The 15,647-nt window shown below is 46.9% G+C and overlaps 1 protein-coding gene across 1 annotated transcript in view; it reads left to right on the top strand.

Annotated features, from left to right (window-relative positions):
* Positions 1 to 15,647, top strand: part of GDAP2 (ganglioside induced differentiation associated protein 2) — a 69,206-nt gene that overhangs the window by 45,374 nt on the left and 8,185 nt on the right. Inside the window, exons 11-12 of the mRNA XM_082246972.1 lie at positions 984 to 1,038; positions 9,865 to 10,008. Of these exons, the coding sequence (XP_082103098.1) occupies positions 984 to 1,038; positions 9,865 to 10,008 (199 nt within the window). The remainder of the gene's footprint in view (positions 1 to 983; positions 1,039 to 9,864; positions 10,009 to 15,647) is intronic.

The raw sequence follows: 15,647 nt of genomic DNA, 5'->3' as shown, positions 1-15,647 counted from the left end.
CGTGGTCACGGACCCCCCCCGCGCGTGTGACCAGCGGACCCGATGTCCGCCGGTCACTCGGCGATCGGCGGGGGAGAGGGAGAAAGGCAGGCAGCTTGTGTAAACAAGCCACCTGTCATTCTCCTCGCTGCAAAGACACTGATAAAACGGATCTGGTATGTAGATCCGTTGATCAGTGTCCTTACAGCTAGAGCCACAGCCAATCACAGTAGAAACCACGCCCCTAGGGACACACACAGCCCCTCCCTTCCAAATAAAGTTAACCCCTTCACTACCAGTGTATTTTTACAGTAACAGTGCATATGTATAGCACTGATTACTGTAGAAATGTCACTGGTAACCCCAAAAGTGTCAAAAATGTCAGTCAAGGGTCCGATCTGTCCGCCGCAATGTCGCAGTACCGCAAAAAAAATCGCAGATCGCCGCCATTACGCGTTAAAAAAAAAAACAACAAAAATGACAAAAATCTTTCCCTTTGTTAGTAAACGCGATAACTTTTGCGCAAACCAATCAAAATACGCTTTTTGCGATTTTTTTTTTTTTACCAAACATAGGTAGCATAAAATAAATTGGCCGAAAATTTTTAAAAATTTTGATTTTTACATTTTTTTGGGGGGGAATTTCATATAAAAAAATGTGAAAAATATTGCTATTTTTGCAAAATTGTCACTCTTTTTTTGTTTATAGCGCGTGATCAAAAAATCGCACAGGTGATCAAATACCACCAAAAGAAAGCTCTGTTTGTGGGAAAAAAAGGACGTCAAATTCGTTTAGGTACAGCGTCGCACGACCGCGCAATTGTGCGTTAAATTCACGCAGTGCCGAATCGCAAAATACCCCCTGGTCGGAATGGGGGTAAAATCTTCCGGGGCTTAAGTGGTTAAAGTAACCCACCTTTATTCATGTGTAATCTTATCTTCAGTTTTCGGTAAGTTTTTTTTTTTATTTTTTTTCTGTAAAATCTTACTAATATATCTTTACAGGTACAAAAAGAATTTGAAGGCTCTGTATTTCGTCCATCCGACGTTTCGCTCCAAGGTATGATGTCATTCTTTTGTACGGTAAAACTGCGGCCATTGTTCTGCCTATACAATGGTAAAGTGTACCTGTATTACAGCAATCCTCCATTGTCAACACCTCCTATAATTTTACATTGTGTGCGCCATGGAGCCCCTGGAAGATTTTATGTTACCCACAAACATTATTCTTATGTAGAAATACTGTATGTCTGTTTTTTTTTTTTTTTTGGTCTTGGTAAATCTAGCTTGTTCTTTATCTAGTTGACTTGCTCAGAAATACCTGGTGAAGCTGCCAGTTTCCTGTTGGAATCTGATTACACAAAGCATGGAAGTGGATCAGTGCCGGGGTGGTCCGTTTGCATTCCTGAGGTCTCCGCTAGGAGTTGCCTATATCTCCCATAGTCAGTTTTGCCCCCCTTCATACATAACTGTTTGCTCTCTTACTATTGGCTTTTATAGTCGGTGTTCCAGGGCTGGATCTGATCTGGGGGGTGCAGTAAAAAAAAATAAAACAGTGGGCATAATGTCAGAGTAGTGTAACAGATGCAGGGAACCAGTATTCCCCATTTACTCTGCATGCTTCTGTACTGCGAGAAACAACCCAGAAGTAACGTCTGACAGGTAGTGCAGAGGGGTGCAGGAGTGAGCAGGGAATGCTGGTATCTTAGGCTGTCATTAGATTATGATAATTAAATAGAACCTGTTTGTCCCTATCGGAGTCCGGTGTCCCTCGTCAGGGTGCCCCCCTTTATGTCAGGTGTTTCCCCGGTCTGGGTGCCCCCCCCCCTTACGTTGGGTGTCCCCGGTCTGGATGCCCCCCCCTTACGTCGGGGAGTCCCCGGTCTGGGTGCCCCCCCCCTTACGTCGGGGAGTCCCCGGTCTTGGTGCCCCCCCTTAGGTTGGGGAGTCCCCCGTCTGCGCCCCCCCTTACGTCGGCTGTCCCCCGTCTGGGTGACCCCACCCCCCCCCCCCCCCGTTTACGTCGGGTATCCCCCGTCTGGGTGCCCCCCCTTACGTCCGGTGTCCCCCCTTCCCTCCAGTCCTTTTATCCAATGAGAAATTTCAGCAGCTGAGAAGACTGCCTTGTTTGGACAAATTTCCGGATGCCTATTTCTGTTTTACTATTGGCCTATTGACCTTAAAGGGTAAATTATCCCGGCTGCCCTTCCGGATCCTTGCTGCACATACAGCTGTTGCAGGCTTCTCACAGCAGGATAGGGTTTGTGAGTCCAGGGGAACTGTACAACTATTAAATAAAAGGTAAACTAACTCCAAATACCCCGGACATAGCCGGCCGTACACCGCAATACACACATGCAGTGCGTATCCATCATAATGCTGTCCATGGCAAAGAGTTCATTGGTCAGTGCCTTCCATGTTATGTTGCCTTCCGGGCTCCATTCTGGTAAATTTTTGCCACAAAAAACTTTCCAGGTTCAGAGCTACCAGTATAATCTTAGTGCTTGCCCTGTCTCTGAAAACTGATACTGTGGGTAGGCTGACTGGAAAGCGAACCGGGAACTACTGCTATTAGTTGGGTTGTTGGGAGATGATTTCCACCACCATATTGTTCTTCTGGTCTCCGTAAAAACTCCCCTATCCCCTCTGATTGAGACCACAGCAGCAGATCCACCATATTTTTCTTCTGGTCCCTGTACAAACTCCCTAATCGTGCTGGTTAAAACCATGGTACCTGATCCACCATGTTCTTCTGGTCGCTGTAAAAACTCCCCAATTGCCCCTGATTTCTACCATGGAAGCAGATCCACCGTGGTGTTCTTCTGGTCTCCGTAAAAATTCCCCAATCCTGCTGATTTCCACCATGTTGTTCTTCTGGTCTCCATAAAATTTCCCCAATCCCACTGATTTTCACCACTGAAGCAGATCCACCATTTTTTCTTCTGGTCTCTGTATAAACTCCCCAGTCCCTCCCCCCTCCCCTGATTTTCTGCCTTGGATGCAGACCCACCATATTCTTCTTTGGGTCCCTGTAAAAACGCCCCAATCCTGCTGATTTCCACCATTGAAGCAGATCTGCCATGTTGTTCTTCTGGTCCCTGTAAAAACTCCTCAATCCCGCCAATTTCCACCATGGAAGCAGATCCACCATATTCTTCTGGTCTCTATAAAAACTCCCCAATTCTGCTGGTTTCTACCATGGAAGCAGATCCACCATATTCTTCTGGTCTCTATAAAAACTCCCCAATTCTGCTGGTTTCTACCATGGAAGCAGATCCACCATATTCTTCTGGTCTCTATGAAAACTCCCCAATCCTGCTGGTTTCTACCATGGAAGCAGATCCACCATATTCTTCTGGTCTCTATAAAAAATCCCCAATCCTGCTGGTTTCCACCATGGAACCTGGTCCACCTTGTTGTTCTTCTGGTCTCCAAAAAACTTGCCAATCCCCCCTGATTTTCACTATTGAAGCAGATCCACCATGTTCTTCTTCTGGTCTCCATAAAAATTGCCCAATCCCACTGATTTTCACCACTTAAGCAGATCCACTGTGTTGTTCTAATGGTCTCTGTAAAAATTCCACAATCCTGCTGATTTCCACCATGTTCTTCTTCTGGTCTCCATAACATTTCCCCCAATCCCACTGATTTTCACCACTAAAGCAGATCCACCATTTTTTCTTCTGATCTCTGTAAAAACTCCCCAGTCCCTCCCCCCCCCCCTCCCCTGATTTCTGCCTTGGAAGCAGACCCACCATATTCTTTGGGTCCCTGTAAAAAAGCCCCAATCCTGCTGATTTCCACCATTGAAGCAGATCTGCCATGTTCTTCTGGTCCCTGTAAAAACTCCCCAATCCTGCTGGTTTCTACCATGGAAGCAGATCCACCATATTCTTATTATCTCCGTGAAAACTCCCCAATCCTGCTGGTTTCCACCACGGAACCTGGTCCTCCTTGTTGTTTTTCTGGTCTCCAAAAAACTTGCCAATCCCCCCAGATTTTCACCATTGAAGCATATCCACCATGTTCTTCTTCTGGTCTCCATAAAAATTGCCCAATTCTACTGATTTTCACCACTGAAGCAGATCCACCGTGGTGTTCTTCTGGTCTCGGTAAAAATTCCACAATCCTGCTGATTTCCACCATGTTCTTCTTCTGCTCTCCATAAAATTTCCCCAATCCCACTGACTTTCACCACTAAAGCAGATCCACCATTTTTTCTTCTGGTCTCTGTAAAAACACCCCAGTCCCCCCCCCCCCCTCCCCCCGATTTCTGCCTTGGAAGCAGATCCACCATATTCTTTTTTGGGTCCCTGTAAAAACTCTCCAGTCCTGCTGATTTCCACCATCAAAGCAGATCTGCCATGTTGTTCTTCTGGTCCCTGTAAAAACTCCTCAATCCTGCTGATTTCCACCATGTTCTTCTAGTCTCCATGAAAACTCCTTAATCGCCCCTGATTTCCACCATGGAAGCAGATCCACCATATTCTTCTGGTCTCTATAAAAACTCCCCAATCCTGCAGGTTTCCACCATGGAAGCAGATCCACCACATTCTCATCTCCATGGAAACTCCCCAATCCTGCTGGTTTCCACCATGGAAGCAGATCCACCACATTCTTATCTCCATGGAAACTCCCCAATCCTGCTGGTTTCCACCATGGAAGCAGATCCACCACATTCTCATCTCCATGGAAACTCCCCAATCCTGCTGGTTTCCACCATGGAAGCAGATCCACCACATTCTCATCTCCATGGAAACTCCCCAATCCTGCTGGTTTCCACCATGGAAGCAGATCCACCACATTCTCATCTCCATGGAAACTCCCCAATCCTGCTGGTTTCCACCATGGAAGCAGATCCACCACATTCTTATCTCCATGGAAACTCCTCAATCCTGCTGGTTTCCACCATGGAAGCAGATCCACCACATTCTCATCTCCATGGAAACTCCCCAATCCTGCTGGTTTCCACCATGGAAGCAGATCCACCACATTCTTATCTCCATGGAAACTCCCCAATCCTGCTGGTTTCCACCATGGAAGCAGATCCACCACATTCTTATCTCCATGGAAACTCCCCAATCCTGCTGGTTTCCACCATGGAAGCAGATCCACCACATTCTTATCTCCATGGAAACTCCCCAATCCTGCTGGTTTCCACCATGGAAGCAGATCCACCACATTCTTATCTCCATGGAAACTCCTCAATCCTGCTGGTTTCCACCATGGAAGCAGATCCACCACATTCTTATCTCCATGGAAACTCCCCAATCCTGCTGGTTTCCACCATGGAACCCTGGTCCACCATGTTATTCTTCTAGTCTCCATAAAAACCCCCCAATCCCCCTGATTTCCACCATTGGAGCAGATCCACTGTGTTCTTCTGGTCTCCATGTAGTTCTGACTGATTTGCCACAGGACAATTTTTGTTCTCATTCTCTCATGAGAAATGTTACAGCTGCCATAGCAGTAGACCGCACTGCCTGGGTGTAGGCCATGTCCTAGTTTTTCTGATGTCAGAGTTTCAGGATTTTTAATGAAAACCTCCCGTTGACCCCCATAATGTGATTCCAGCAATGAAGAGTTAAATCGCAGCCTTTCCTGGCCAAGAAATTAAAACAAAAACTGCACATTCTCGAGATCTGGCAGCTCTCCACCTCTAAATCAATAGATAAATCTGACGTAGCGGCACTCTCCCAAACCACAACTTATCCAACCCCGCTCTGCTGGCAGCTCCCTGCCTTGGAAATGTGGCGTTAAAGCGAAAACAGCTGTGATCGCTGGATCGCTGAGCCGTAGAGCGCAACGAGACGCGGTGTTGGCTCCTGAATTGTGCTGCGTTTGGGTCTCTTATAGATTCCTGGATGTAGAGTTCACACCGCTGTATGTTCATGGGCCATTCCACCCAAAAATGTTTTAGTTCCTGGAGGCTGGGGAGTCAAATCCCCATAATTGGATTCTTTTGGACTTCGGATGCCAAGATCTCTCTGCCAGACTTCCCATCTGTGCCCACTAAGAGGGGTCCCGCGTGCTTAGATACACTGCCACTCTCTGCCATTTATTTAGGACCTGGCAGTGCCCGGCGGCGCATTTGTGCACATGCAGCAGATATCTGCCTGCCTCTTTTTTTCTGGCAGCTGACCACGATAGTCATCTATGTGTCTGTTCTTCGCAAGTGCTTCATCTTGCTTCATGCATGTTTACTTAGTAACTCAATGCCTCCTGGGATCGTAGGAAGTGAAGTTCAATATTTTTTTTTTTTTTTAAATTGAACTTTCTCACAGTAAAAGTAAGGGGGAGGAGCAAAAATTTTTTTTGCATGGAAGTCGTACATTGCCTGGTGTGAGTATTGGGGTTCATCCTCGCTCCTTTTCAGTGGCTCAGATCTTGACCTTCCTCCAAGGGTTGGGCAGCGCTTGGCCTTGAGTACTATCAAGGGTAAGGTCCCGGCCTTGGCGGTCTTCTTCGACCATTGGCCACACTTGCCTTGGTGCGTACTTTGATCCAGGGAGTTTGAAACTTGGCTCCTCCGGTGTGGTCTCCATTGCCACCTTGGGACCTCAATTTGGTGCTTTCAGTCCTCCAGAAACCTCCTTTTGAAAATCTTAGTAAAGTTCCCCTGCTTACGTTGTCCCAAAAGGTGGCCTTTTTGGTGGCAATAACTTCTGCGCACAGGGTGTCGGAGCTGGTGGCATTGTCTTGTCGTTTTACCTTACTTGGTGATTCACAGAGATAAGGTGGTTCTTCGCCCTTGTCCGTCGTTCCTTCTAAAGGTCGTCTCTTTGAATGAAGACATTGTGTTGTCTTGGTTGCCTTCCTTGTGTCCCAGGCCAAAACATCCTAAGGAAATTGCCTTGCAGTCCTTGGCTGTGGTTCGGGCAATTAGGGGTGTACCTGGAAGTTACGGAGTCTTTTTTAGGAAGTCGGACTCTTTTTTTATTTGTGCTCATGAACGGACCTCAGAAAGGGTTGGCCGCTTCTGCTGCGACTGTTTCCAGATGGATCAGGCTGACGGTGTTTGAAGCCTTTTCAATTAAGGTTCCTCCTTTCCCTATTACGGTGCATTCTACTAGGGCGCCCTGGGCCTTCCGTTATCAGGCATCAGTGACGCAGGTTTGCAAGGTGGCTACCTGGTTGTTGCAGGCTGCTGTTTAGAGCAGTGGTCCTCAACTCCGGTCCTCAGGGCCCACTAACAGGCCAGATTTTAAGTATTACCTTGGGGAGATGCAGACAGTACGGCAATCACTGAGCAGCAAATTATATCACCTGGGATGGATTTCAGTTATCTTGCAAATCTGGCCTGTTAGTGGGCCCTGTAGGCCAGGGTTGAGGACCACTGGTTTAGAGGACTTGCCCCTCATTGAGGGTGTATTGTTTTTTTTCAGCTCCAGTTTTGGTTGAGCTCCTGTTTACCTGGTTGGCTATAGTTAGCCTTGGGAGTTTCTTTTCGCTGTGCCCGCCCCTCATGTTTAACACTGCTTTGGGATATCCCAACGGTTAAGATCAGGAGCTGCGTCTGTCAATGAAAGAGAAAATTGGATTTTTGACTTACCGTAAAATCCATTCTCTGATGTTCATAGATGGACACAGCCCCCCACCCCTCTGTGGAGTTGGATTTCTTCTGACACGGCTTGTAACAAAACGGAGTGCCTATAGCTCAGAGTGGGTGTATACCCCCTGGGACTGCCCATAGGTGTAGTCAAGCTTTTTTTTTTCTGCCTAGTGTTCTGCTCCTGTAGGGGGCAGTATAACCCAATGATTAAGATCATCAGGTGCTGTGTTCGTCAATGAACATCAGAGAAATGGATTTTATGGTGAGACAAAAATCCAATTTTTTGCTGCATGTGGGTTTCAGCCGGCCATAGACGGATTGAATATCGTCCAGTTCTGCAGGAACTGGCTGAATTTTAATCGATCTATCTCAGCCACTTGTTTTTACTCCCCCCCCCCCCCCCCCCAAAACTGCAAGTGTAAACGAGGCCCAAGGGAGACCATGGGCAAATCTGCCCATCGGGTTCTACTTATTATTAAAACTACACTACAAAAAAAGCAAGCCCTAAAATTGCGCACGCCTGCATAATTGCAAAAAAGAAAAAAATACTACTGTACCCAAAACGGTCCATAGGTGGTGCTGTAAAAGCTCTTACAGGTTTCAGTTTAGACCATGGGTGTCCAACCTTTTGGCTTCTCTGGGCCACATTGAGTGTAGAGAAATTTTCTCGGGCCGCATATAAAATATATACTATAGTTAAGGTATATAAGTAATAAAATGCCGCCACGCCGCCGCACCCCCCGCACTAATTTAACACAACTAGAGGATGATGAATTGAAATGGAATCAGTATACAGAGGATTACTTCTTCTGAGAGATATTAAAGAAACACTCTAACCATCATGACCACTTCAGTGATTTGAAGTGGTCATGGTGGTAAGAGTCAAAAACACTGCACATGCTGCCCCCCCCCCCCCTCCCCTTCAAGGCAGCCTCTGCCTACCGTTAGTTGGAAGCCGCCGTGGCCATGCCCCCGACCTGACTTCCTTCCTCCCCAGCAAAAAAAAAAAAATTGGCAGGGGTAGTGGGCCGCATTGCCTGGGGTCCTGGGCCGCATGTGGCCCTAGGGCCGCAGGTTGGACATGCCTGGTTTAGAACATGTGTGTCAAACACAAGGCCCGCGGGCCATATCCAGCCCGCCAGGCCATTTTATGTGGCCCTTGCACCCAGGGCTTTTGAACTCAACCCTGGACTCTGTACGTGGCACACTCCCAAAGTCTGCGCGGTGTGCGTGGCGCACTCCGGAAGTCGCTGATATTTATCCTCCCACTGTTGGTGCAATTAAGCCATGCCCACCGTTTGAATGCGTTTCAGTGGAGGGGGTGTGGTTTAGTCCCTGCACACAATTTATATAGTAGTTGGCCCTTTTAAGGGCAACCATAATGCTGACGCGGCCAGCACAAACAGTACCTTGATACACTCTGAAGGGAGGTGGGGGTAGAAGCTGGGCCAGCACAGGCAACTAGACATTTTAGAAGGGAAGAGGGGGTGGAGGAGGGGCAGCACAGGCAGTAGCTAGACACGGTCAGGAGGAGGGGTGGAGGAGCTGGGCCAGCACAGACAGTAGCTACACTCAGAAGGGGGGGGGGGGGAGGGTAGAAGCGCTGGGTCATCACAGACAGTAGCTAGCCACTCAGAAGGGGGTGCAGGAGCTGGGCCAGCATAGACAGAAGTTAGACGCCGAGGAGAAGGCTGCGCAGAGCTCAGGCACATTACAAGTGAATAAAATGTAAAGGAAATCAACTGCAATCGGGCATTTAAAATACTCGAATTTCTGTGCTTTTATCCGCGTTTGTTGGTGACCGTGTCTCTCTAAGAGGATGGCGGCGGTACGGGGAAATATTCCGTCACTCTGGATCAACATCTTGATAACAGCTGTGTGCCGCTGGATAGAGGAGCCCCCCCCCCCCCAGCCTTCCTCTTCTGCCCCTCATAGCCTGGCCAAATCCTGCACCAGTAAGATGTGACTGCACCTAGGTGGAGTATTCCACCCATCACTGAATGCCTTTTCCTTCTCATAATGGGCTCAGGGATGGTGGGAACCCCTCATAATGGGCACAGCAAGTGGTACAGACCCAGGAACTCAGCACAGGGATGGTGGGAACCCCTCATAATGGGCACAGCAGGTGTACAGACCTGGGGACTCAGCACAGGGATGGTGGGAACCCCTCATAATGGGCACAGCAGGTGTACAGACCCTGAATGTGATTGGTGGTTCAGTAGATCTGGGTCATAGATCGCCTTGATAAAGGAGTCCCCAGGTACCTGACTATTAATGTCGCCCCCTGCTGTCATCACGCTCTATCAATCACCTTTTTTTTGGTTCCCCCTTCAGGTCTCCACCTGGTTCTTCACCACATTCACAGTGTCCGGACTGAAGGACCGAGTCCACCAAGTGGAAAGCCTGCACCAGCTCTTCACCGCCATCCCGCCTGACCAGATTGAGATCCCGCCATTCGTCCTGAGTTACGACGCTCGGGTAAGAGGCTAGGGGGGAGGGTTTCATGTAACCGATTGTCTTCATTTTTGGAGGGGGGTCCTGACTTATCACATCCACCAATAGCTTAGTAGGGACTTCTGGCTGCATAACACTGAGCCTTAGCGGCGGATTCCTGTAGTTTGAAGGCCTTCCCGTAGTTCTCAGAACTATACGGGGGATGTGATGGCACAGCCGGTGATCTTTACTATTGACTCAAACAGCACAACTGCCTTCCCCTGCAGCAGCGTGAACAGCAAAGGCTTGTGGGACATGTAACCATGTATATACCAGGGGTCTCCACACTGTAAACAAAGAGCCAGTTTACTGTCCTTCAGACTTTAGGGGGGGCCTAACATTGGTGTCAGTGGGAGGAAACGTGCCCCATTGTTGGTGTCAGTGGGAGGAAACGTGCCCCATTGTTGGTGTCAGTGGGAGGAAACGTGCCCCATTGATGGTGTCAGTGGGAGGAAACGTGCCCCATCATTGGTGTCAGTGGAAGGAATAGTGTCCCATAGTTGGTGTCAGTGAGAGGAATAGTGCCCCATCATTGGTGTCAGTGGGAGGAATAGTGCCCCATCATTGGTGTCAGTGGGAGGAATAGTGCCCCATCATTGGTGTCAGTGGGAGACATAGTGCCCCATCATTGGTGTCAGTGGGAGGCATAGTGCCCCATCATTGGTGTCAGTGGGAGGAATAGTGCCCCATCATTGGTGTCAGTGGGAGGAATAGTGCTCCATCATTGGTGTCAGTGGGAGGCATAGTGCCCCATCATTGGTGTCAGTGGGAGGAATAGTGCCCCATCATTGGTGTCAGTGGGAGGAATAGTGCCCCATCATTGGTGTCAGTGGGATGCAATGGTGACCTATCATTGGTGTCAGTGGGAGGAATAGTGCTCCATCATTGGTGTCAGTGGGAGGAATAGTGCCCCATCATTGGTGTCAGTGGGAGGAATAGTGCCCCATCATTGGTGTCAGTGGGAGGAATAGTGCCCCATCATTGGTGTCAGTGGGAGGCATAGTGCCCCATCATTGGTGTCAGTGGGAGGAATAGTGCCCCATCATTGGTGTCAGTGGGAGGAATAGTGCTCCATCATTGGTGTCAGTGGGAGGCATAGTGCCCCATCATTGGTGTCAGTGGGAGGAATAGTGCCCCATCATTGGTGTCAGTGGGAGGAATAGTGCCCCATCATTGGTGTCAGTGGGAGGAATAGTGCCCCATCATTGGTGTCAGTGGGAGGAATGGTGCCCCATCATTGGTGTCAGTGGGAGGAATGGTGCCCCATCATTGGTGTCAGTGGGAGGAATGGTGCCCCATCATTGGTGTCAGTGGGAGGAATAGTGCCCCATCATTGGTGTCAGTGGGAGGAATAGTGCCCCATCATTGGTGTCAGTGGGAGGAAACGTGCCCCATCATTGGTGTCAGTGGGAGGTAACATGCCCCATTGTTGGTATTGCGCCTTTTTGCAAAATGGTGAAAATTGAACGTATGCAAAAATGTGAAGAATTCCCCCCCCCCCCCCCCCAAAAAAAAAAACATATATTTTCTGAAAGCAGAGGACCAGTAGAATAAAAGGAAGGTGCTACTGATTTTTAAGGCCCCACAATATTTGCGCACGTTTACCAAATCAATATTTTAGCTTAAGATACACTAAAATCATTTATAGCAGATACACAGCAAAATCTACAAAATTACTGCTAAATTGCTACTAAATATAAAAGCTAAACCTGTATTTAGTTAATAAATAACAAATATTTGTACATTTTAAATTGCGCCTTTTTGAGAAATAGTGAAAATCGGACGTAACCGAAAAATTTTCTCAAAAAATCTGGAGGTTTTCCTTTTTCACTTACAGCTTTCAGAGTTTGTAAAAGATCCCCCCCAAATTATATATTTTCTGAAAGCACATAGCCAGTAAAATTAAAAAGAAGGTGCTACTGATTTTTAAGGCACCACGATATTTGCGCCAATGTTTATCAAACCAATATTTTCTTAAAAAAAACACTAAAATTATTAACCACTTGCCGACCGCCGTCAGTATATTTACTGCGGCGGTCAGCCCCTCCTTGGAAAAGTGACGTAGGAGTACCTCGCTTGCCCACGAGCCTCTAGGGGGCGAGCGCGCACCGCCGGGGGCAAACGAGCGCGCGCCGCCGGAGGCGCGCTCCCGCTCGTTCACTTACCTCCCCGTGCGAGTGACCGGTGGCTCCGATATCCGCCGGCCACTTGCAATCTCCCGCTGGAGAGGGAGAAAGGCAGGCGGCTGATGTAAATAAAGCCGTCTGTCGTTCTCCCTGATTTAACTGCAGAGACTGTACGATCCTACTATATAGGATCATATGTCTCTGTGGTTACATCACAAGCCACGCCCCCCCCACAGTTAGAATCACGCCCCTAGGGATACATTTAACCCACTGTTAACCCCTTCCCTACCAGTGTCATTTTTACAGTAACAGTGCATATGTATAGCACTGATTACTGCAGTAATGTCACTGGTACCCCCAAAAGTGTCAAAAATATTAGTCAGGGGTCCGATCTGTCCGCCGCAATGTCACAGTCCCGCAAAAAAAATTGCAGATCGCCGCCATTACTAGTTTAAAAAAAAAAACTATAAAAATGACAAATCTTTCCCGTAGTTAGTAAACGCAATAACTTTTGTGCAAACCGATCAAAATACGCTTATTGCGATTAATTTTATTTTTTTTCACCAAAACTATGTAGCAGAAAACAAATTGGCCTAAAATGTTAAAAAATTTTGATTTTTACATTTTTTTTTTTTTGAGAATTTCATATAATAAAATGTGAAAAATATTGTTGTTTTTTTTTTTCAAAATTGTCGCTCTTTTTTTGTTTATAGCGCAAAAAATAAAAATCGCACAGGTGATCAAATGCCACCAAAAGAAAGCCCTGTTTGTTGGGAAAAAAGGACATCAATTTCATTTGGGTACAGCGTCGCACGACCGCGCAATTGTCCGTTACAATCACGCAGTGCCGAATCGCAAAATAGGCCCTGGTCTTTGAGCAGCCAAATCCTCCGAGGGCTTAAGTGGTTAATAGTGGTTTCATACATGGCAAAATGTACAAAAATTCCTACTAAATATAAAAGTAAAACTGTATTGAGTTGTTAAATAGTCTAACAAATATTTGTACATTTTAACCACTTCCGGCCCGCCCACCGTACATTTATTGCGGCACTGCGGCTTACAGGCAAATGAAAGTAGCTCTACGTCGCTCGCCCACGAGACTGTAGGGGGCGAGCGCGCACCGCCGGCGGCGCACTCCTGCCCCTGCTCGTTCCCTGGGGAGCCAGCGCGTGTAACCGGCGGCTCCGATGGCCGCCGCCCACTCGCGACCTCCCGCAGCAGAGGGAGAAAGACAGACGGCTGATGTAAACACAGCCATCTGTCATTCTCCCTGAAGTGATCAGAGGCTATGTGATCCTGCTATATAGGATCGCATGTCTCTGTGGTTACTTCACAAGCCACGCCCCTTGACAGAATCGCACCCCTAGGGAGACACGTCACCCCTTGATCACCAGTAAAGTTTATCCCCTTCCCTGCCAGTGTCATTTTTACAGTAACAGTGCATATTTATAGCACTGATTACTGTAGAAATGTCACTGGTACCCCCAAATGTATCAAAAATGTCAGTCAGGGGTCCGATCCGTCCGCCGCAATGTCGCAGTCCCGCAAAAAAAATCGCAGAATGCCGTCATTACTAGTTAAAAACAATAAAAATGACATAAATCTTTCCCGTAGTTAGTAAACGCAATAACTTTTGCGCAAACCAATCAAAATACGCTTATTGCGATTTTTTTTTTTTTTCCAAAAATATGTAGCAGAACACAAATTGGCCTAAAATGTTAAATTTTGATTTTAACATTTTTTTTTTTTTTTTTTTTTTTTTTTTTTTGGAGAATTTCATATAATATGTGAAAAATATTGTTTTTCAGAATTGTCGCTCTTTTTTTGTTTATAGCGCAAAAAATAAAAATCGCACAGGTGATCAAATGCCACCAAAAGAAAACTCTATTTGTGGGGAAAAAAGGACGTCAATTTAATTTGAGTACAGCATCGCACGACCGCGCAATTGTCCGTTAAAGTCACGTAGTGCCGAATCGCAAAATAGGGCCTTGTCATTGAGCAGCCAAATCCTCCGGGGCTAAAGTGGTTAAATTGTACCTTTTTTTTCGTGAAATGGTGAAAACTGAATGTATGCGAAACTGTAAATAAAAACAATTTACTTTAAAAATCCCGAGGTTACCATTTTTCACTTACAGCTTTCAGAATTTGAAAAGTCGCCTCAGGCTCACCAGTTCACACTGGTGCCATGCGGGGAAGCCCTGTGAATCCAGTGCGGGTTCCCGCATCGTACCTGAATTGCCAGCAGTTCACAATGCCCTCTGCGAACTGCTGCGGGTGTCAATACAAAGTTAATGACACGAATTGCAGTGCAAACTGTGATTTCGGGCAGGAATCGAATTGCATGGGTGTGAACACCCATAAAGTCCCGATTCTGCGGACAAAAAAAAAGGGTCCTGCACGAGTTTGGTCCGAATGGGACGCAAATTCAACCATACAGTCTGTGCAACATGCATGCATGCAATGTCTGCAGACTTAAACCTGTATTGAGTTAATAAATAAACAAATATCTGTACATTTTTTATTTTGCACCTTTTTGAGAAATAGTGAAAATCGGACATACGCAAAAATTTCTCTAAAAACCTGGAGGTTTTCCGTTTTTACAGCTTTCAGAGTTTATAAAAGACCCCCAAAACCTCTTTCAGAGTTTTTTAACCGGTTGCTGACCGCCGCACGACAATATACGTCGGCAGTCAGCCCAGGCAAAGTGATGTACCGGTACGTCACTAGCCTGTCACTTGCTTGGGAGCCAATAGCGGGCGAGCGCGCGCCATCGGAGGCGCGCTCCAGCCCCGGCTCGTTCCCCAGCAAGTCCGTGCGTGTGACCGGCGGACCCGATGTCCGCCGGTCACTCGCCGATCGTCGGTGCAGAGGGAGAAAGTCAGGCGGCTGATGTAAACAAGCCGCCTGTCATTCTCCCCTGTGTAGAAACCGTGATCATACGGTTCTAATATGTAGGACCGTTGATCATTGTTCCTACACTTCAAGCCACAGCCAATCACAGTAAGAATCACGCCCTTAGGGACACACATAACCCCTCCCTCTCAAAGTTAACCCCTTCACTACCAGTGCCATTTTGCAGTAACAGTGTATATGTATAGCACTGATTACTGCAGTAATGTCACTGGTAACCCCAAAAGTGTCAACAATGTCAGTCAAGGGTCCGATCTGTCCGCCGCAATGTCGCAGTCCCGCAAAAAAAATTGCAGAACGCCGCCATTACACGTTAAAAAAAAAAAAAAATAAACACCAAAAATGACAAATCTTTCCCTTTGTTAGTAAACGCAATAACTTTTGCGCAAACCAAATAAAATACGCTTTTTGCAATTTTTTTTTTTACCAAACATATGTAGCAAAAAACAAATTGGCCAAAAATGTTAAATTTTGATTTTTACATTTTTTTATTTTTGGGGGGAATTTCATATAAAAAAATGTGAAAAATATTATTGTTTTTTCAAAATTGTCGCTCTTTTTTTGTTTATAGCGCAAAAAGTAAAAATC

This window comes from Pelophylax lessonae (assembly GCF_965119305.1).
Source record: "Pelophylax lessonae genome assembly, chromosome: 2".
NCBI lineage: Eukaryota > Metazoa > Chordata > Amphibia > Anura > Ranidae > Pelophylax > Pelophylax lessonae.
The sequence above is the reverse complement of the archived record's forward strand: the minus strand, read 5'-3'. Positions and strand labels throughout refer to the sequence as shown.